Source organism: Canis lupus, chromosome 11 (genome assembly GCF_048164855.1).
Source record: "Canis lupus baileyi chromosome 11, mCanLup2.hap1, whole genome shotgun sequence".
Classification (NCBI taxonomy): Eukaryota; Metazoa; Chordata; class Mammalia; order Carnivora; family Canidae; genus Canis; species Canis lupus.
In genome coordinates, this window is record NC_132848.1 from 69,479,233 (window position 1) to 69,502,871 (window position 23,639).

General features: G+C 36.2%; 1 protein-coding gene across 3 annotated transcripts; it reads left to right on the top strand.

Annotated features, from left to right (window-relative positions):
• The first annotated feature begins 6,292 nt into the window (after positions 1–6,292).
• ETAA1 (ETAA1 activator of ATR kinase) lies at positions 6,293–18,769 on the top strand. Of its 3 annotated transcripts, XR_012003664.1 has the most exons (7): positions 6,297–6,639; positions 7,901–8,029; positions 8,298–8,374; positions 11,405–11,517; positions 11,768–13,815; positions 16,797–16,934; positions 18,456–18,769. XR_012003664.1 is itself a non-coding variant. In XM_072768639.1 (6 exons), exons 1-6 carry the CDS (start codon positions 6,438–6,440, stop codon positions 18,572–18,574), a joined length of 2,688 nt encoding a protein of 895 aa, XP_072624740.1. In that variant the 5' UTR covers positions 6,293–6,437; the 3' UTR covers positions 18,575–18,769. The 3 variants fall into 3 exon arrangements, 2 of the variants coding, with proteins under 2 accessions (XP_072624740.1, XP_072624741.1); XM_072768639.1 differs by lacking the exon at positions 16,797–16,934 and having other exon boundaries at positions 6,293–6,639; XM_072768640.1 differs by lacking the exon at positions 16,797–16,934 and having other exon boundaries at positions 6,333–6,639; positions 7,901–8,024.
• Positions 18,770–23,639: the final 4,870 nt, after the last annotated feature.

Here is a 23,639-nt window from a genome sequence, read left to right on the forward strand (position 1 = left end):
TGAATAAGACATTTTGGGGCTGCTCAGGATTTCCCCCCACAAGGTTTCACTTAAAGCAGTACAGGAAAATGTCTGTTCAAATTACCTCTTTGACACCCACAACCATTATTCCTGGGTAGATATAGGCCCAATGGGGGCTGCTATTGAAATAATGGGTGGCATTGAATTCAATTAGCGGTCCTGTTAAGTGGTGCCTGCAGAAAGCTCAGTATGCAAAAAACAGGTCCCACTCCGGAATCATCGAGTGACGGTGCTTGGCTTCCTTCCTCCTACCCACATAGACAGAGAGATCTCCCAAGGGTCACTCAGTTAGAAACGGTCCCTTCCGACTTGGCGCTACCTTTCCCAGCAACCTTCTAATTTCTCAGCCCTAGGAAATTGCCCCAGGCTCTCTTTTCCCTTTAACATTTACAGCTTGGTTTCATTTTTAAGCCTGTAACATAGGGAGCAGCACTCTCTGGTCCAGTTCTCAGCTCAGTCACTGAATTGAGAGGCGAAAACTGATGAAAACTTTAACAAATAGGTATGGGGAGGAAAGGTTTGGAGGAACTGAAGTTACTTAAACCGGAGAAAGGAGAATGAGAGGTAAGAAAATTACTAAAAATTAATTTATGTAAACATTAACCAAATTATATTAAAAACAAGCATATTAATAAATACTCAAAATTCACCTACTGCAAATTATTTTACTACATTTAACTATTACCCATGCTGCCGCCAGCTGATCCTAGCTCGTAAGAGCTGACTGTTAAAATTTTAGGAATTAGGCTGGCGAATTGTTAAATATGGCCATTAATCAAAAGAAAATTATATACTCTTACATATTACAAACAAAGGGAATGCAAAGGGGTCCAAGAAAACTTTAGGGGTGATGGATATATTCATGGCCTTGATTGTGGTGAAGACTTCAGGAAGTATATATGGTCCTGCAGATAATTGCTAAAACATTTCAGATTTTGCTTATGGCCTTATAACATTTTTGGTCAAATTTAAATAAGCCTAGTCTTAGTAATTAAACCCTTCATTTTTCTTATGTCATCTGTTCTCCTATAGACGGTGGTAGAGAAATTTAGAATCTCTGTTTTAGAGAATGGAGAGATGAGTTCTGCTGATCAGTGGTACTTTGTCTTGCGCCACTGGAATCTCACCTGGTGACTATAGCTTCAGGATGGCCCAGTTGGAAACCTCTCCAAGCTACTCAATAGCTCATTTGTACGGGCTGAGCAAGCAAGTTGCTGATTGATCCAAGGCTGGAGGCCAGCAAGGAAAGCTTATTGGCGAGTTGAGAAGGTAAGAGGATTGTGGAAAGCCATAAAACAGAGGCGGAAACATCATCCTGGAGCATGGGCCTGGAAAAGCAAACAAACACAGTCTATGTATTCTAAACTCTTAGGTCTTTATAAAAACCATGAGCCAAGAAATGAAAAATAAATAAATAAAAATAAAGTGATTTCAGATGACAGCCAGTGTCCGTCCACTATAATTTGTCTCAGATTCAGATGAATCGCTACGATATTTTAGCTCCCAACTCTATCTTTAAATGGGATTCTGGTATAGTCTATTTTGAACTTTTCAAAGTAATATCTCTTTAAGTCATAAAAAAAAAAAACTGCCTAAATCATTTATAAGTAAGCCTGAATTTGCTAACGTTTGCAGCAACCATCTTGTCCTTGAGAACGGCTTTGGTATCATGCTTTGCAAACAGCATTTAAAGTAAAGGCATTTAGCAGCTGGCATTTCTCTGTTCCCAATTCATGCCTTCTAATAAAATCTGAGAAACAATTAGACTATGACTGTTGATCCTAAGCTTTGTTTTTGCTCAGCTTTTGTGGATGTAAGGAGTGCAGACTAACTGACATTCGCCAGCTCAAGGAAAGGACATTTACTGTCAGGGCTCCAGTTGAAAAAGAAAAGGACCGCAATTACAACAGCACCCGGCCTTGGGATGCTGGCGCTGAATGGTTGTTCAGTTTCCAGGTATCTGGAACCTACATACTCATTCCAGCTGTCGTGTCAAATAACATTGCAGGTTTTTTCTGTTCCACAACCTGCAAGCTTTCTCAAAGTTTATGTCCCCCACCACCACCACCACCACCATGGTTTTGAACAAGGCCCTCTAGCAAATCCTTACTTCACATCTCCAAGGACTATGAAATATGATTGTTTCAGTGTCTCTTTTGTGATAGTCAGAGGTGGACAGCCAGCCTCTGGGTTGGTTCCCAAAGTCAAGTGCTCACTCTAGTCCAATCAGTTTTACGTGAGGGCTCAGTGGTTAAGCGGCTGCCTTTGGCTCAGGTCAGGATCCCAGGGTCCCATCGGGCTCCCCGCAGGGAGCCTGCTTCTCCCTCGGCCTGTGTCTCTCCCTCTCTCTGTATCTCTCATGAAAAAATCCGTAAAATCTTAAAAAAAAAAATCAGTTTTACTTGACTGGGACCACCTGGCATATGGGTGACTAAAGTCAGCTAGGCAGAGGCTCCTGATGCAGTTCCCACAGAAGAGGGATGGGCCCTGTAGGTGATTTTAATGACAGTTGCTAGTAGGTCAGGACTGAGGCAAAATGGGCCCAACACTTACCCAGGCTCATTTTGAGGTATCCTAGGAACATAGCAACAAGACGATAAAGAAAATACTCGTTTTGTTGTCTGTTCAGATTCTGCTCATCGTATCTTTTTTTTTTTTTTTTTCTGCTCATCGTATCTATTGACAATGGATATATTTGGATATGTAATGGCCAATTGATAGTTTGGAGCTGGGGTGGGGCTCCTGTATACATAATGTGCTACATAACAGCACAGTTAAGGTTTTCATTGTGTTTTTTGTTTTTGGTTTTTTGTTTTTCTTGAAACAAAGACTTCTCACAATTAGCCATCCACCCAGCAGGCTGTATCATTGTGATGTGATAGGACAATCAACCCACATAAAACCTCCTTATCAACACTCTTGATTAACTTTTGTTCAATAATCACTGTCAAGCTTGTGGATAATTCCTGCAAGTAAACAAGTAAGAGTTTAACTTCGGTTTAATCAGAAAGTGTCTAATCGTATTAAACCTTATAGGTACATCATACTCAAATGCCTAGAAATGCTAAGTTTTGGCATTTTGAATCATATTGCATTCAAACATCTAGGAGACCTATGTTTTGTTTTTTTAAAAACATTTTATCAAGGAGTTAATTATATTGTACTGATTCCAAGAGCTACTTTTAGGAAGTACAGTTAATTTGAACTACATTTAGAACTGTAACAGATTGTGTGAATTAAGTAACTTCCAAGCTAAAACTTATGATATAGCTTCCTACCACATAACCATTACAATTACAGCCATCCTGGGCATGCTAACCTAACAACACTTGGCTGTTATTTGGGCTCCAGTTGCTCCTTTTTACAAGGGTTACTTGGGCACTATAGAATTTGGACAGTTATGGGAAATTATTCATTGTTATTTTACTTGCAGTATTAATACGTTTTAAAGGATTACCACATGGTTATTACTCCTACAGGCATTATTAAATTCTTCAAACTCCTTTAACTATTTTCTAAGTGGGAGTTGAATTTTTTTTTTTTTTAGGGTAATAAGTCTTTTAGATAGCTATCATGCCATCTATTTAATAAAGTGTTGTAGTGAATATAATTTTTTTTTCTTTCTGGGATTCTTAGTCAGTTGATAGGTATGTAAGAGAAATCTCCAAGAGAAATAAGTATTCCTCTTAATTTAAACAATGGGAGTTTCAAGTAGTTAGCGTGAATTTTAAGAGATGTAACCTTCCAAGCAGTCATATCCACTTATAAACATATAAAACTAAATAATGGTTTAAAATATGGAGATTAAAAACAACCGTGGCAAGGTAAATATTAGTAGAAAGTCAATGACTGAGGAAAAAGAATGGAAACATTTAGTCTCATTCTTTTATATAATTGTTAGAACTGAACTTCACATTTAGCTGTAGGATTTCTGTCAGCCAATCAAAGGAAATTACAAAGAAGAAATACATTTCAATTCCTCAATGGAAACAAAGATTTTTGCCTTACAAAAGTTTTAAAAATATTTTTATTGAAAAGCACACAAAACAACATATTCGGCTCAATGAATCATCACAAAATCACTAGAACAAGAGAACAAAGCCTACACATGAAGATTACTGCCCCCTATTCCCTTGTAATCATTGTCCCTTCTCCCCTTCCCAGGGTAACCATTATCCTTTCATGGTAATCGACTCCTTGATGATTTTTTATGATTTTAATGCTTAAACTTAACGACTCTATACAACACCTTGCCTGTTTACATTCGTGTAAATGGAATTATATAGTATTCTTGGGATGGAAGAGACTGGGAGTCTGGCCTCTTTTCCTCAACTTTATGAGATTTTCCGCGTTGTTGCAAGGGATTTTATAACTTTCTTTTCTTCTATATTGCTATGTAGCATTTCGTTGAGCAAATATAGCTCAATATATTTACCCCCTTGTACTCTTGAAAGGGTGTTCGGTTTGCTTCCAGTTTGGGGTAATTTTGAATTTTACTGCTAAAAACGTTTTTTATAAAATGTATCTCGATGCACAAGTCCATGCATTTCCATTGGTTGTAGTCCTTGGAGTGAGATTGCTAGACCAAAAACTGTTTTCCAAAATTGTACCAAGTTATTCTCACCAGCAGTATGTGACCATTCCCACTGGTTGTGCCCTCAGGCGCTGGATCCCCACAGGCGACAATCAAGGTATTGGCTGGGGCTGTGATATCATCTCTGGTTCCCTTCCTTGATACCTCTATTGTCACTCATGATTTTAGCCATTCTGATGGGTGAATATTGCATTATGGTTTTAACTTTCATTTTCCTCATTACAAATAAAGTTGAGCACCCTTAAACAAGCTTGTTGATCATTGAGATTTTCTTTTGGAGAGCCTCCTAAAAAAGTATCTGACCCACTTTTCTTATTGGTGGTCAATCATTTTCTTAGCATTTATATCCGTCTTTCATATATTTTGCATATTAGCCCTCATTTGGCATCTGGTAAATATCTTTTTCCAGTCTGTGTCTTGCCTTCCATTCTCTAACGCTGTCTTTGCAATAGACCTAAGTTCTTCAGTTATCAGTCTAATGTAGTCAAATAGGTAATTATTTTCTTCCACGTTAATGACATTGCTGTTCAATTTAAAAATCAGTCCTGTCGTTGACAATTTATATCATCTCTTAGAATGTTATTTTATCTTTTACAATTAAATATACAATCAACTTGCACATGATTTGATTTGGGGTACGGTTTAGCGTAGAGGTTAAGTTTCTTTCTTTTCCTCCATGCGAATATCAAATCGACCAAGCACTATTTGTTATCAAGAACTCCTTTTCCCACTGCTTAAGAGTATCATCCTTGCCTTAAATCAACTGTCCACGTATGCAGAGGTCTGTTTCTGAGCCATCTAGTTTCCTTCGTGATTGCCTATCCTTTTAACCGTCGCCCCAGTGTCTTAATCAGCATGACTTTATAGATCTTGATGTGTGGTACATATCCAATTTTACTATTCCTCAAGAGATCTTCAAACGTTTCTTGGATATTTTTGGTGCTTTGCATGTCCATATACATTTTAAAATAAACCTGCAGGTGGGCAGCCGGGTGGCTCAGTCAGTTAAGTGTCTGCTTTTATCTCAGGTCATGACCCCGGGGTCACAGTTTCGAGTCCTCCATCAGGCTCCCCGCATGGAGCTTGCTTCTCCCTCTGCCTGGGTCTCTGCCTCTCAGTGAGTGTCTTGCACGAATAAATAAATAAAATCTTTTTTCCCCCCCGCCCGGCCATTAATAAAATCTTAAAAAAAAAAAAAAAAAAGTGCTGTGTTTGTTCCGGGTATGTTCAAACACAACCAGCCTTTGAATATTTAGCTCCCATCTGCAAGTCCGTTACATTGATTTATAGATTTAATAGCTTCTATATTTTTTGGAGTTTTTTTTTTCCTATGCATACATCATCTATGAAAAAAAAATAGCTTAGTGTTTCCTTCCTAATCTAGATCTTTCTTTCTTTAAAATACTAAAAGCCACAATTCTGTACATCTGAGCAACGCGTGACTGCAGCCCTAGGTTCAGCACAAAGCTGCCTGCCAGGGGACCGACTCCTGTTCCACCTGCCGCACTCGCTGAGCCAAGAGCGGCCCCGCGCACGCGCCCTGACAACCACGTCCAGCCACCTGCAGCCCGGCCGAGGCCCCGCCCCTCGCCCCGCCCCCCGGCCTCGGAGGCGGGAGGCGGAAGCGCGCGCCGCCGGCACCCCCCGTCGCCCCGCCCCCTCGCCCGCACGCAGCCAATCAGCGGCCGCCCCTGTCGAGCGTCCCGTCGGTCAAAATGGCGGCGGCCGTTGGCGCCGAGTCCCGTGTGTAGCTCCGCCGCCTCGCTCCTCCCGTTGCAAAATGTGAACCGGAGAGGCGGCGGCTGGAGGGGGGCGGCAGGCAATGAGTCGGCGAAGGAAACATGGGGACAGCCTTGGCCTGAAGAACACGCCGCTCAAGGCGGCGGCGGCCGCGGCCGAGGAAGGCAGCTCGGTGGCCGAGCCGGGGAAGAGGCGGCTGAGGTCGGCAGAGCCGCGTCCCCGGCCCGCGCGGCAACGGGAGCAGCCTCCGGCGGCCGCTTCGTGCAGTAAAAGTAACCCCGAGGGTGAGACGTCGGCCCCGCGGCCTCCCCGCGCTCCCGGCGCCGCTCGCAGTGCGCAGACCCGGGGCGGGGGGCGAGGGGAGCCTCCGGAGGGAGCCGCCGCCGCGACCCCCAGGCTTGAGCCGCGCGGTGCGGCGCCGTGCACGGGGCCGGGCGGGGGCGGGGGGCGGCGCACCCCAGCGGGACCCGCGCGCGCGGAGCTCGGCGGTGAGGAACTCACCGGAAGTCCCCGCGTCTGACGTCACCGCGCGGACGCCTGGGGTGGCGTCACCCCGAGGACGCCCCGTGTCACGTCACCCCAGGACGCCCGTGGTGACGTCACCCCGAGGAACGCCGGGGCCCCTGCCGAGCCCTTTCGTCCCAGGCAATCTTTGGCGTTCCGTCTTTTTTCTTTTTCCTTTTTTTTTTTTTGTAAGATTCTACTTATTTATTCATTAGAGACACAGAGACAGGCAGAGACCCAGGCAGAGGGAGAAGCAGGCTCCACGCAGGGAGCCCGACGCGGGACTCGATCCCGGGACCCGGGGTCACGCCCTGGGTCGGAGGCAGGCGCCAACCCGATGAGCACCCCCCTGCCCGCCCGCCCTTGTTGTGTCTTTTGTAGGATCTTATGACACTGTGACCCCCGCCCCCCCAAAAGCGCTTCCTTTAAAGCGTGTTCTCAAAAACGCGACCTACGTTCCCATCTGTTCAATGGGCTCGCGCGCAAGGCAGTTCTGGAATGAACAAGACACCAGCGTTTGTGGGAATTTGAAAGTGGTGCTAAGAATTTCCCAGGAAATGGGAAATTAAATAATTTAAGCTGCTTTGCTTTTTTTTTTTTTTTTTTTTTGGAAGTAATTAGTGTAAGTCGGATAGAGGTGGTGATGAAAGGGGGCTAAACAGACTTCTAATGTAGTTTTCCGCCGGGAGCCTTTTGATGTTTGTAAGATGCCAGCCATAAATGACAGGCGGTTCCCAAAGCCGCCAGGTTCCGGTTGTAATGAACGGAACGCCTTGGCTTCTGGACGTTGGTAGGGCTACTTACTGGGTTATCCCAAGACACTTGCTGTTTACGATGTCAGATTTGTGAAGCATCACGAGGATTCTTAGGTGAAACCTTTCAGTCGTTAATATACTCCTGTCTGGGAGGAAATTATATAATTGGGCTATAAAAAAAAAAATGGTCTAAAGGATATCTGACGTTGGGGTATTAGGAAGTAAAGTAACGCTTAACAACGCAACGATTGTTTTGTTTTTGTTTTTTTAATCTTATTTTATGTAGAAAGATATGAAACCCCAAAGAGAGTGCCGAGAATGGATTTACTGTCCTCTACCTTCAGTTCCCCTAATGATCCAGACGGACAGAATGATATCTTTTGGGATCAGAATTCTCCAATGACGAAACAGTTAGGTAATTTATTACTAATTAACATTTTCCATCTGGGTAAATATTTGGCAAGGGGGTGAGGATTTGACTCTAGGATTTCAGCAGGGTAATAACAGGACTTTCATACAACAGATGTCTTGAGAATCTTGGGTGATGGTTATGATAGGCCTGTGGTATCAGCGCACAGCGGGTCCAAGCCCGTGCCAATTAAAATTGTTTTCTAAGAAGTGACTGCTACTTTTAAAGACTAATCTTTTTGTTTCCCGCTTAGAGAAATGTCTTTGTTCTTTAGGTAAAGGAAGAAAAAAACAGATTTACACCGCAGATAGTGATGAGATCTCACATATCGTTAATCGTATTGCTCCTCAGGTAAATATCGCTAGTTTCCTACCTTGTTCTAAAACTGAAAACTATGCCACTAGGCCCACGTGTAGTTCGCTTGGATGAGAAATGCTTCGTCTTTTACGATTCTCTTTTCTGAAAACAGAGCAGCAAAGGTTCTACCCTTTGTACTACTGGAATGTACGTCTTGAAAAAAGGGACATGATGTATAATTGGCAATATATATTTTCCTAAGTATGTGTCTTTTGTTAATTTTTTTTTTAGAGTAGTGATTTTCGACTAGAAGTTTGTGCTAATTTTGTTCTTAATGTTGTTTGACAATATATGGCATCATTTTTACAGTTACTAGAATAATACAGTCAGACATTAAAATTTAAGCTTTTTAAAGTTATTTGTGATTGGTATTTGCTGTCTATAGCACACTCTTTCCCAATTGAAATTGTTCTTAATACTTGAGAAATGCTCATAAAAGTGGAAAGAACACTGGATCGAAGTTAGATCTGTCTACTTCCTGTACTGGGTGACCATAAGCAAGTCACTTAAACTCTCAGAACTTTAGTTCATTCAGCCATAAACTAGAATTATTACTTGGCTTGCTCTCTCCATTGGACTATTATGAGGATTAAATTAGATAAAAATTCTTGATAAACATAGAGCACTATAAATGTGAGGTTATTTTAAAGTTCATTATGATAGCTAAATTATTTGCTGTCATAGAACATTCTCAAAAGTTCCTTTTTCTTTATTTCAGTTCCTCTACTGCTTGAATGAAATAGGAATATAAATGTAATGCGGCTTCTGTTCTGAACCTCTTTACTGTCCTCTCTTTTTTCTTATTTAACAATATTTAAATTCAGAAAACATCTTATTTTTGCTCATTGTCCTCTCTGTAGGAAATATGGGATTTTTTCCTTGACATACCCTTGGAGAGTGACTACATAATGTTCACCATAAACAATAGATGGCATTGTCCCAAACTGTGGTTATAAGGAATTACCATCATCCAGGTGGAGGAGACAGGAAATAAAGTCTTTCTTAGTGGCTATAAAATATCCAAAATTACAATTAGCACAGTCAAAACAACTCTGTTGCTACTAGCTCTACATTCCATGTTTGGCATGTCATAGAAACTCATTTTACATACAGTTCATTAGTTAAATAGCTTTTATGCCATAATATTATTTACTTCATAAGTTAACAATAGATCTTCATTAATTGTGGGTTTCACATGAAAGAAGCATAATAAAATGTGTTTGGACTGGCCAGCTTAAATAGTGATAAAAAGATAGTTGAGTAAATTACTGGACCCTTTACCAAGTGGGCTGGAAATAATAGCTCACATAAAGAAATGGCAACAATATGCAAGTGGTAACTTGTGTATAAGAAAAAAATACAGTGAAATTAGTTGCTTTTAAATGTTACTCTTTTCAACTAAGCACTTTTAAAGCATATAAATCTTTGGTAGTATCAAGGTCTTTTTAAAAGATTGTCATGTTCTCAGAATGACATATTCATGTTTTTTATTTTTAGGTGAGTTAACCCCTTCAAATAGTTATTTAAGTCACCTTGGTATTTACAGAGACGGCTTTTTTTTTTTTTTTTTTTTTTAATGCACTTCTATTTTCACTGGACAGTTTCACTTTCTTGAGGGATGCTTTTTATAATAGTTTGAGGATGTGTAGTTTTTCATCATTTTTATACAACTCTACACCAAATACTCTTTAGGATTAAATAATGTATTCAAATGCCTTATATAGCACCTGGATTATAGTTAGAAATCAATAAATTATGCAGTTATTATTATAGATATTTTAAAAATACAACAAATAGTATAAAAACATACAAAGGGCTCTTGTGTATATAAGTCGGACATAAAAAGTTGTCATACTGTTCTCTAAAAATTGAATACATTTAAAAATAATAAATGGACAAAAGGTGCATTATTAAGTCATTGAGTATTTTCTCTAAATTCAAGGTTGTTGAAACAAAAGTGAAAATATATATTGAGTCTGAAAGTAAAATGATTGATTTACTGCAGTATTTCGTGGAGCTAAAAATCTAGGTTTAACTGAGGTCAAAGAAAACTGCTTATTGATTGAGGAAGTTAAAGTATCAAATTATAGGGACATTTTCACCTAAATCTAGTAAATAAATATAAACTGATATCTTTTTCATGCCTAGCATTTTGCTAGATGCTGATCATAAGATCAGTCTATGCTTTCAAGTATTCTATAATCTAGTAATACAATTATTTTTAGCTTATGTGACATGTTCATTCTATGTACTATGTTCATTCTAAGTACAAAAATAGAGTAGAAAATGGTTAACCCATTTGATTTGTTGATTTGGTTTATAACTAATGAGTAAACTCATTTTCTAATTTTTTTGCATGACTGAAAGGAGTAGCAAAAACATTGAGGATTAAAATGGCCCTTTCCTATCCTTTATAGTGGTTAAAGTTCTTTTTCTGCTTTCTCTCCTTATTTTTGTCCTTTATGCCTGCCTTATTCTTAGCATCAGTTTTAACATCGCACTTAACTAAATCAGTCCTGAGCTTAATTCTGTGTTCTCAACTCAGGTCAACATGGATTGTCCAACTTTAGATAAAGATTATAAGGGGGTAGGGAAGATTTGAAGAACCAGATGATGAGGAAAGAATTCCATATGTATTTCTATCCTTAATAAGTCAGTCAGTTTTCTCTTGAAAAAAAAAAAAAAAAAACAACTGCTTTTATTGTTAAATATGCATTTGTTAATTAAATTCTTAAAACTTAATTTTGAAAATAAGGAATCATTGGTTCTGATGTTTTCATTTCCTGAAACATAAATGGATCACTTCTTAACAGCATGTCACTGCCATCCTTCAACTTCTCATTGTTCTGAAATTTGTTTAGTAACTATCACCTTACCAGATTTTAGTGCTTTAGGAAAATAATTCAATGTAGTTAGTTTTCTTTTTTCTTTCCTTTTTCTTATTTTCTTTCTCTCTCTCTCTTTCTTCCTTTGTTTTGGGGGGTATGTACATGTTTTGTTTTGTTTTTTTCCCTTCTGCCAAAGGATGAAAAACCATCAACAAACTCCATGCTAGGCGTCTGGATTGGTGAGACTGCTATTCCTTGTACCCCAAGTGTAGCAAAAGGAAAATCAAGAGCAAAAATCAGCTGCACAAAGTAAGTTCAAACTTCAGCTTTTCTGACATTCAGTGGAGGAAATATTTTTAATAATATTTTGTTTTGGTTTTGTATATATATCAAAATGGTTATAAATTTTTTTTTAGTTTTGACATGAAAATTTTAGACTTAGAATAATTGTAAATGTTAAAATTTTGTTTTAGTATATTTAAAAAAAGGTTAATAAATGAATATTTATAGTGACTCAGAAGTTTTCATAGTTAAAATTTCTAAAATGTTTTATCAATAGGTTAAAAACACAAAATCGAGAGGAAGAACTTATGAAATTGGCTAAACAATTTGATAAAAATATGGAAGAACTAGATGTGATTCAAGAGCAAAACAAGAGAAATCATGATTTTATCCAGACAATTTCAGAAGCAGAGACTTTAAACAATTATATAGATAATGTACAGATGCAGTTATTACATGATACAGTTCCTGAAATAGATAATGCCATAATAAAGAAACCAGGAAAAGAAAACACCCAAATATCTGTGGTAAATGATCAAAATAGCAGTCAAAAGCCATTTGATCAAAATGCTGAAGCAGCTTTTAATGCCATTTTTGATGGCTCTACTCAGAAATATAGTGGACAGTTCAGCCAAGATCTGTCCGATGCTTTTTTGAACACGAATAATACTACCTTTGGAAAGAAAAGTGCTTTGAAAGAGGAGAAAATCATTATTAATGAAACTCCGGTCACTGAAAACCTGACAGATAAAACCCCAGGATCACTTTTTTGTCAAGAAGATGCTCCTGGAATGACAAAATCATGTGTGACTTCTTATACTGAGAAGCCAGAAGCTTTTAATAAACACCTTGATGCATTTACTACCAGTGATTTTGAGGATGATTGGGAAAACTTACTAAGTAATGAACCTTTTGTTACACAAAATGGCAAAATGTGTGAACTTTTCCCTGCTCCTAAAACATCTGAAAATCCTGATCAAAAGGGAATTTATAATTTTAACACCAAAAATGATAAAAATAAGTCAAGAATGAATACAAGTCTAGATGCCAGGTTAGGGGATTCAAAAATTTTACAAGATCTCCCTTCAAAGACACATAATGAAGAATCCATAGATTCTGGAAAAGACAGGTTTTCACTAAATCTAAATGATAAACCAAACAAATTATCATCCACTGGAAATAAAATTAAATTTGAGAAATCTTTCAATAAAACTGTTGTTCAAGACAAAATTCAAGACTGTGCAGTTGCATCTAATCTGACAAAACTAAAAGAAGATACACACACTAAATTTACTTGTAATGCAAATATTTCTGAAAAGTCCACTTTGAACACAGGATATTCTAATGAACGAAAAAATAAGTCCGTTTACAATCAGTCTAGTAAAGCACCTGCTAATATAGATCCTTTTGGTTCTGCAGCTTTGGGCAATGAAACCAGTGTTTATAATCCAAATCAGACTAATGCATCAAAGTTAGGTTCTTTCTTTGATGACTGGAATGATCCGTCATTTGCCAATGAAATTGTTAAAGCATGTCATCAACTAGAGAATACCTGGGAAGCAGATGATGTAGATGATGATTTATTATACCAAGCATGTGATGATATTGAAAGACTAACTCAGCAACAAGATATTAGAAAAGACAGCAAGATATCAGAAAGTAAACTTGAGATCAATTATAGTTCCAGACACGGAGCCAAAAACATGTTTACTACATCTAAACAAGAAAGTCAGTTGGTGCAATCAAAGCATTTGAATCCGAGCAGCATTTCAGGGCACACCTCTTTCACAAATAGCTCACAATTAAATAAACCAGTGAAGCTGGAAAAAGAAATTTGTGGAAATTCTCCAAGCTTTTTAGGTGCCACAACTAATTTGACAATATACTCTCAGAACTCAAGTTGTCAGATCAAAAATCTACATTATCCTCGGAACAACAGTGATGTTCCAATACAAGTGAACAGCACCGAATCGCTTCTTACCAAAAGTTCAAGTTTGAATGTGAATTCAAATCCTTGGAATACAGAAACCACTACTTACAAAAAAAAATTAAGTACTCAGCATCTATCCCATAGGAGCACAACAGATGGAGCTCAGAGTGACCTTAACAGACCAGTTATATTTCCTAAGTATACATTTATAAAGATGAAAAATTCTCACATTCTTTCCCAGTTTAATCAAAATTGTATGCCAGGAAATATTTCTGATACCAAAATTACACAGAGTTTAGAAAAAAATAAGACTCCTATCAACCCGTTTTGTGGGAAGACTAATCAACAGCAGTCTGTGGTGAAGCATTCTGAATCTTTGAAACAGCCTTCAAAAGGTATGTATAAAATAGTTTTCCTTGGAAGTTATCCCCTGGGAAAGTAGCTAAACCAGTTATTTCTATTGAATTTGTGTAATATCTAAAATGCAAAAAACTGTGATATTTACCAGAATTCTTAAAATGACTCTTAAAATACAAAGGGTGGGTGAATTATGTTTTCAAAAGACTGCATCAGATTCTTTCCCAGCTTTTAATACAGCAACTAGCATATAGTAGGTAATAAATACTTGTTGAATATTTTCTGAATTATTTCCTAGAAAATTGTACTTTTAGATATATTGCTCTAAGACTGTGTTTACTGAATACTCTTTTAAAACTTGAATAATCTTATTCCTGTGTTTAACAGGACATTGAGGTGAATATTTGAAAATTCAGAGCATTCTAATTAAACACATTTGCTACATAATATATGATATAAAACTCAGTTGTGATAGAATTGTAATTTACTCAGTACAACCTGTCATCTTTGGTTCTTCTGATTCCTTTCCCACAATTTTATCAAGTTCCATTGTTTCAGCCTCAAAAAAAAAAAAAAAAAAAAATCTCAAAATTGTCCTTTTTTCTCACTCTTAACTGCTAACCAGCCTTAGGCCAGCCAACATTTTTTGACAAGATTGTAGTTCTTTTATCTGTCCTTTTTCAATTCTAGTCTCCAAACAGTAGAATAATCTTCTAAAAACAAATAGGCAAAGATGGCATCCCTGTGCTTAACCACAGCCTTCATTGTTGGCCCATCATTTTTCAAATAAAATTCCAATTTACCCTCATCTACAAGGCCCTGGATTATCACTTCCTATCCTGCCTTTCTTCTTTTTTCTGTCACCTGGTAAGCTTCAACTACACCAGCTGTCTTTCAGTTCCTTAAACAGAATAGTTTCCTAGTTCAGTAGTTCTGACCATGTTATTCTCCGCCCTGCCCCCCATTCCATCTTTTGCTTTTTTATCCTCAGGTCTCAGTTTAAGTATGACCTCCTCACAGAGACCCTTCCCTGCAGTCTATAAATATAAATAGGTCTTTTCTTTGTTATTTTCCATCATCTCTTTTATTTCCTTCATTTCTTTCATCACAGTTTGCAAGTAAGTACTGATTATTGTCTGTCCTGTGTGTAAATACCTAGGCCTACCACAGCATCTGCCACTTAGAGGATGCTTAGTAAGTATTTTAATAAATATCATATGATATGAAGAATCTGTTATTCACTGATACTGTGATGTTTTTAAAAGGGACTGTGTCTGGCATAACTACTTGTACATCTTAATGTCCAGCTCTTTCTCACAGCCTCATGTTTTTACAGATGCCTTTTCCTTCCTTTGCTACAAGGATAGTGCCCCAACATGCATACCCCAGATCTGATCGCCCATTTTCCATTTGTCCTTAAAACACAGTACGTTTCTATCCACGTAGATAATTTAGGTTCACATTTTCTGGGTTTTTCCAATACCCAGTGTTAACTTCTGTTAAGCATTTACTGTGCTAGCTTGTAATTATTGATTTTCTTCATCAGTCTTCCTCACTTGGGGCTAACATTAGGATTCTTATCTATTATGTAGATCAATGCTAATAAGGTGAGGGAGTTTTTAGCTTCTTTTAACATTAGATCATTGTTTTCTGTTTAGATTCTAGGTGATGCTTTTTTTGGCATTACTGCTACAACTTTCCTATTAAATGATCCCACCCTTTATGTAGTTTTTTTTAACTTGTAATAGTAATATGCTGGTTGTTTAAAAAGAAAGAAAACAAAATTAATTTTAAGTAAAAAAAAAAATACATTTTCTACTTTCTATTTTCTCGCAGTCATATCTCAGGGAAATCACAGTTAACAGTTTGGAATACATCATGTAGAATTTTCTGTGCAAATAAAAACGTGTGCTTGTGCGTATTTACACCTGGGTGCATACACATTTATGTAATAAGATGGAATCATGTACTATGTACCTACTATTTGGCACCTTGGTCTTGCCTTCATTTAATACAGCTGTCTTTTCCTGTTACAGTTTTGTTTCAGTCCTTTTAATGACTACATAGTATGTCGTTATACTGATATACCGCGATTTATTTAACTGTTTCTCTCTTGATGGAAAGTCCAGTTTGGTTGCATTTTTTGCATTATAAACAATCCTCCCGTGAATATACTTCTACGTTAATTTCTCCATGCTCGTGTGATTTTATCTGTTAATTATTGAAAAATTAATGTAAGAGAATGGTTTGAATTTGATGGTGAATATTTCTCTACATTATAGCCTAGATATTGTCAAACTCTAAAAATTGTAGTCAACCCATAATAATTTTAAATACTTAAGTTTATATTTAAATAAGTATAAATAATTGGACCTACTCTCAACATGAATTTATTTTCATATAACTATGTTAAAGACTATAATACTGTTAAAGACTATAATACTCTGGAATATTTGAGTTTTCCCAAAACTACTATCTACCATCCTGTCTGCATTTTTTATGGGTGGATAATCTTTCAGTTTATCTTACCAATTTTTTTAAGTTTACTGATAGTACATAGGTAATCTCCTATTTAACATTAACTTTCTTGGTATTTTCTATGGTTTCTACTTTTTTACTTTGTTATGTAGATGTAACAAGCTGCTCTCCTGAGAATATCTCTGACCTAAAAGCCCAATTAACTAATTAACTCATTGATTTAAGGCAGGCTTTGGCAAACCATGGCCTATCCAGATCCAGCCCATAGCCTGTTTTTATACAGCTAGCATGCTTAGGTGGTTTTCACATTTTAAATATTTGAAAAAATTAGGAAAAGAGTATTATTTCATGACTTTTGAAAATTACATGGCATTCAGATTTCATTGTCATAAAGGTTTATTTGAAAACCATCACATCATTTGTATTGTCTGTGGCTGGCTGTTTTCATGCTACTGTAACAGCTTAACAGTTGCAACAAGAAAAGGTTAATATATTTACTTTCTGGCTCTTTACAAAATTTTTTTTCTGACTTCTGCTTTAGGATAAAGATTAAGAAGAGCCACTGTTTCTTTGTACATTTGCAATAGTTTGAGACTTCGCCTTGTATTTTTTATTGAAGATTGAGTTAAAGAAAAGGCTGCTGGGAAAAATGGATGATTCTCTAAATCAGATTTTCATGGTGTGACTTTATTTACATCATTTTAAATTATTTTCCAAGAATATCACCAAGCCAATTAATTTTAGGGAGCTATGTTCTTATCTTCTATCATGGATTATTAACTTGTTTTCCTTCCAAACTTATGGTCATTTGAATGCAACTGTGTATGTGTATATTCTGAGTTTATATGTCTCAGCCTCAAGACTAAAATATTAGACAATTAGTCAAGCTAATTATAAAGTATCTTGTAGCATCTTTCTGTAAGGAAAAATAGCTACAAATCTGTGAGATAATTAGTTTAGGAAATAAATAAGGCATCAGAGTAATCTGGGGAGTTTATCTGAAATATTTATCTTTTACCCTGAACACCCTCTCCCATTTCCAATTATACCAAGAAAGGAAGGGGAGGCAGATAATTTATTTTGGACAAATAATCTCCCTTAGTTTCACAAGAGATATATAACAAAGTCTGAACCTTTGTCTAGATTTTAGTGTAAATATTTCTCTGCCAACAATACTACAGATTCTTATTCTTTGAGAGGCTGATTTTACAGCAACATTTTTACCAATACAAGGTCATGTGAATATGAGTTAGAGTGATGGTCTTAATTTTAAAACATCCTTTAAGTGAGAAAACACGTTTGCTAATTTTAAAGTTTGATTCTTATTAGCATTGTATAGATAATCTAATATTTTAGCTCAAAGTGACTAAACTGTGGAATTAAATTCATTTTATTAGAACTCAGTATTTTGGCAGGGATAGAATTGGATGTGTTATTAAAATCAAACTTAATTAGTTTCATTCATTTAAGACATATTTTGTATAGTATATTTACCTGAAGTATACACTAAAATATGCTGCATAGAATATGTCAGAATGCTTCACATTTCTATAAGCTAAAAAGACATTCAAATTGAAGATTTTATTCAGATATTCTGCTTTTTGACATAAGTTTCTAATATTTATATAAAATGTATCTTCCAAATAAAAATATCTGAAGTGAATTATATGGTTATTGACATGATGGATTTCACTCTAAAGCATTTTTCCTGAATGGCTAAAATGAAAATCTTGGAGCTCTTTAAAGGAAAAAATGTTAGTTGAATATTAGTATAGTTTATCTTATAGAAAAAATAAACTCGTTGAGGTATTGGTATCTAATTCATAATCTTTTGACTGCTTTTCTATTAAATTTTATATAACATTTTAAATCCCAGTTTTTAAAAGATACTCATTTGTTGATTATATAAGTTAGATGTCCTTATTCAAAAGAATTATGTGTTAGGAAGTTAAAATGTACAGTTTTAATCAAATGAATTTTATCACATTATGAAAAGGTATATAAAATAGGGACAGATTGATCAGTGCTTGATTTTTCTTTTGGCCTAGGGCACTGTATCTGTACAAGACCTCATATTTAGTAGTTTATGTGATTTAATAGTTAATACCAATGTAGCAAATCTGGGTAACAAAGTAAAAACTCATATTCAAGATGACTTTTGTAGTCTAAAAAGAATATCTATATTTTGTTTAATTTTTAGAGGAAGAAGAGAAAAATAAAAAGTATTCTCCTGAAGAAATTCAAAGAAAAAGACAAGAAGCCCTGTTTCGAAGGATGGCCAAAGCACAGGCATCATCAGTAAAAGCAGCTCCCACTTAACTTGATTTCTTCTATGAAATATTAGTTGGAAGACTTCACAAAGACACTTAATAGCTATCTATGATAGGAAATATTTTTTTTTTTTTGGTTTCTCTATGAGAAATTTAATGCTGACTTATAAAGCATGGACTTCTTTTTATTTGTAATGGACTTCTATTTTATTTAATAAATCAATGTTTGCAATGGTCAATGAAACCTTGCCTTGGAGAGGTATGTGAAAGTAATTGCATATAAGTTTTGGAAATTCAGGAAAGTTAACAATTACGTTGCAGAATTATAAAGAACAAAGTAGCTATATTTTTAAGTATTGTGGGTCATCCAAAAATAGGTAATCTTCTAATTTTTTTATCGTAGTAACTTCTTAACACAAAGCTTCAACTCACTAAGTAAATAAGTCTATTTTTTTATAGTTTTACTTTCAATAACTGTTTCTAAGTTTATACATATCTGAATTCTAAAAATACTTCCCTATTCTTAGGAATGTTTGGTGGGAAATAAAGGACTTCAATTTATTTATAAGGAAATTACTATTTTCAATTCCTAATCTGAAGTAGATTTTAATTATAGTTTTCTAAAACATGCATTTTGAAAATTCTCCACTGTTTTTAGGGAAAATGCTGATTTAAGAAGTTTAGAAAAAGGGAAGTAGACCGGCTATATAAGTAATATAATATTATTAACATTGAGAACTGTCAGAATCTTTTTAAGGTGTCATCTGTTCCAACTTCTTTATTGTATGGGTAAGAAATGAATACTGTTATTCTAAAGTCACAAGGCAAGTTAAAGCTGCTGGGATTAGAATGATTGCTTTCATTCTAATGAACACCTAGACAATTATACCATTTTCTTCAGAGTATTAATTAGTATATAAAATAGCTTGTTTATAGAAGCATTAATTATTTCATAGTATAAAACTAAAAATAGTAACTCAAAGTACGTTAAGGACTGTCTAATAAATAATGCTCAGTTTCTTTTTTTTTTCATTGTTTCTTGTATTAAAGAATTCATCATTCCAGGATATAAAAATGAGAGTCATTCTCTTTTTTAGTTTTCCTGTAACTATTTAATTTTTCCTTAATCAATTTTCTGACTTTACTAATTTATCTCTATTGCTCTATTTTTTTTTTTATTTTTTAATTTTTTATTTTATGATAGTCACACATTGAGAGAGAGAGAGGCAGAGACATAGGCAGAGGGAGAAGCAGGCTTCATGCACCAGGAGCCCGATGTGGGATTCGATCCTGGGTCTCCAGGATCGCGCCCTGGGCCAAAGGCAGGCGCCAAACTGCTGTGCCTCCCAGGGATCCCTATTTTTTTCTTTTTTATTCAGAAATAACTAAGCCAGAAAATCTCAGTAGAGGTCATAAGGACAGTAAGGTTGCTCTGTTTATCCTAAATCACTTTAGGACCTGATGAAAGTTATAGATGTGAAACACCTATTAGTGCATTCACCCCTATTCAGGTGTCTTAGAGCAATGATAATACCAAAATAATTAAATGTATTTTAAGATATGACTATATAGAGCTATATCACTCTGAAAATTGTGTTTTCATGTATTTAGTGGAGTAACACTGTAACACCTTTTTCCTTTAGCTTTTATTAGAAACAGTCAGGATTTGTGGCCCTTCAGTGAACACAGATGGCTGTATAGATAGTTTCTCTAGGTTGGCTCTTTCCAATCTCTAGGAAATGTGTCCACACAGAAGAAGGCACAGTTGGTAGTCCTGGCAGCTCTTTTCCAGCTCAAGCTTGGCTGCTGTTTATGCATCTTAGGCTGGTCATGGAAGAACTTGACATTAATAATGCCATGATTACAGGAAAGTCTACTGCAGAGACTTTGCTTATTACACACACAGTCAGTCAGTCATATGTAGGCATGGACCATATCTTGGGTACAGTGTTTATATCATACTCTATTATCACTAACTTTTACATTCCTGAGAACAGAGGCACCTTACTCATCTCTATCTACTCAATACTGATATCCAGTGGTTACTTAAGTATTTATGAATTTGGATAAATTCTGATGGCAGAGTTCTGGCTCCAACTCAAAGCAATTTGATTCTTGATTCCCTGAGCTATTCAGGATTAGAAGATGTTTTGAGGATCAATTTAAATGTGGCCTAACTGATTAGTGTAAGTGATAATTTATCTAAAGTCTAACCATGATCTTCAATTCTTCCCAGTGATGATCAGAATCACTTATGAGACTCAAAAACAAAACAATAAATTGTGTTGTTGTACCTTCTTTAGATTTTATAGATGAATACATCTAGGGGTCGATTTCAGATATGTGTGCTTTTAAAGTTCATTGGCTAATAGCCAACAGGATTGAAAAGAAACTGTAATTGCTAAACTTATATAAGTTGCTAAATGTTTTCTTTACCATGCATGATTTTAAGAAATTCCCGTAACTAATTTTCTTCTCAAAACAACTATGTAAATAACACTTCTTACCACCTTTTTACAAAAAAAGAAGCTGAAGTAAGCATATTAAGTGATGTTCTCAAGGTCACACAGTTAGAAAGTAGTTGGAGCTAGAGTTCGAACCCAAGCAGTGTAATTTCAAATATCATGATCTTTTTTTTTTTTTTTTTTTCAAATATCATGATCTTAATTGTTGGCCATACTGTCATTCTTGGAAACTATTCATAAGAACCATTTGTCTATGGAAATTGTATGTACAGGGAGGAACTGTAACATTTTGGGCAAGTGTGCCAGAAGACTCACTAGAATTCTATAGCTTGACTGTACAGCTCAGGAGAATTATTTTCCAGTCGCAGTTGCTACTTACAGATGACTCCTACTTTATGTGTACATGAGCAGGTGGGTATGTACTGATTAGGTGAATCCACAGAAAGATCACCTTTTTCATTCAACCACTAGAGTAGAGAAATACATAAAATGTATAGCTATTTAAAATGTCTTCATTTTACTTCGCTATTTTAGTAACTTCTGGGTGTTCCGGTTTTAAATCTATTAGGGAAAGCTTAATTGCCTAGGCTAAGATGAAATGGCATACCTCAAGCTGCTAGTAAAACTCTGATCCAAGTAATAAAATTAATGTTTCTGGTTAGATTCACACTATATGGAAGACTGGTATTCTGCATTTAATTTGTTACAATATGTTATTGTTAAGTCCAAGCTCACACAGATTGTAATTGGGAAAAGGAAAAGTATTTTAATAGTGTTTTCAGATAATTATATTCTCTGATACTACACAAAAACTCAAGAAGTGGTAGTTTCTTAAAAGACAGCTCTAACTTCTGTTTTGAGCTAAGGCGGAATCATAAGGACTGCATATACTCTTCTTGCTTAAAGAATCAAAGAACAAACTACCTGGAAAAGTAGATTTCAAGACAACCCGAGAATGAGAAAAGCAGATGGAGCACTATGATTTTCCCGGCTTCCTGCCTTGAGGGAGTTTCCAGACCATGATGCAAGGCAGCAGAATTGAGGAAGAACCTAGTAGAGACTGTGAGTGAGAAAATGAAGCTGAAGAGTCTAGGGAGACAGTTAGCCAGAGTTCACAGCACAGATTACCTATGAGAAGACTGAATCAGAGATCTGCAGATGATCCCCCTTGAGAATTAAAGTCAGTACTGATCAGCACTTATGGAGGCTGGAGAAAGAGACATCGGAAAGGATGAGGGAACAAACATTGAGTGGTGCTCACAAGGGTCTAGTAACAATGCCAGTTCTCACCAACCAAGGTCACTGGGTAGTAACTTGTCTGAGTGGTAGGGAACAATTTGCCCTAGGTCGTACTGCCCTGGGCCCACCCCCAACAAATAAACGCAAGGTCATAAAGGACCAAACCATTCCCACATAACTGTGTCCTAGGGCAAAGTATAAAAATATTTAAAGAAAAAAATGCCCAGCAGTTATGAGCTAAAATTAACAATGACTGTCTAATTAAAGATCACTAGGCATGCAAAGAAGCAAAAGCACAACCCATAATGAGAATCAATTGAAGCGAACCTGGATCTGATGTAGATGTTAAAATTAACAGATGAGGATGTTAAAACAGTCACAGGTATTACATGTGTTCAAAAAGTTAAGTAGAAACATGGAGGATATTAAGACTAAATTCAGACTTTTAGAGATGAAAGCTACAATATCTGAGATGAAAACACTACGTAGGATTAATGGCAACTTATTGCAGAAGATTAATTAGCTTGACATATCAATAGGAATTACTCAAAATGAAAAAAAAGTTAATGAACTGTGAGTTGTAGAACAACTTCAAGTAGCGTAGTGTATGGCTAATTAGAATCTGAAGGAGGAAGTAGGAGGAGAATATACAAGATGTTTGAATAAAATAATGACCTAACAATTTTCAGATTTTATGGAAAGTATTAATCTGCAAATCCAAGAAATTCAATGAACTTGAAGCACAAGGAATATTAAACTACAAAGCCACATCATAACCTGTATAAAATAAAAGCAATAAAGATAAAGGAACAAAAATGAATATAACATAAGAATTTTCATCAGGAAATCTGAGAAGACAGTGGAGAAATATCTTTAAAGCACTGAAAGGAAAAACCTGCCTACCTAGAATTCTATACCCAGCAAAATGTCCTTCAAAGGCAAAAATGAGATAAAGATTTCTATAGATATATAGATCTATACGATTTGAAAGAATTACTGTCATGAGAAGAAATATTAAAGGATGTCTTTTTAAGATTTTGTTTATTCATTAGAGATACAGGGAGAGAAGCGGAGGCACAGACAGAGGGAGAAGCAGGCTCCTCACAGGGAGCCTGACGCGGGACTTGATCCCTGGACCCAGGATCATGCCCTGAGCCGAAGGCAGATGTTCAACCACTGAGCCACCCAGGTGTCTCTAAAGGATGTCTTTTATTCAAGCTGACAGAAAATGATATTAGATGAAAATGTGGGTTTACATGAGGGAATGATGAACACTAGAAATGATGAACATATAGGGTGATATGTAAGATTTTTTAAATTATTTAAATGTTTTACAAGATAATTGCTCATACAAAAATAATGTGCAGTTTAGAACACAAAAGTTAAATATATGACAATAGCATAAAGTCT

Coding starts and splice junctions, on each gene's coding strand:
- ETAA1 (XM_072768639.1), top strand. CDS start 6,438: ATGAGTCGGCGAAGGAAACATGGGGACAGCCTTGGCCTGAAGAACACG. Junction 8,375..11,404: donor TTAATCGTATTGCTCCTCAG/GTAAATATCGCT, acceptor CTTCTGCCAAAG/GATGAAAAACCATCAACAAA. Junction 11,518..11,767: donor GCAAAAATCAGCTGCACAAA/GTAAGTTCAAAC, acceptor TTTTATCAATAG/GTTAAAAACACAAAATCGAG.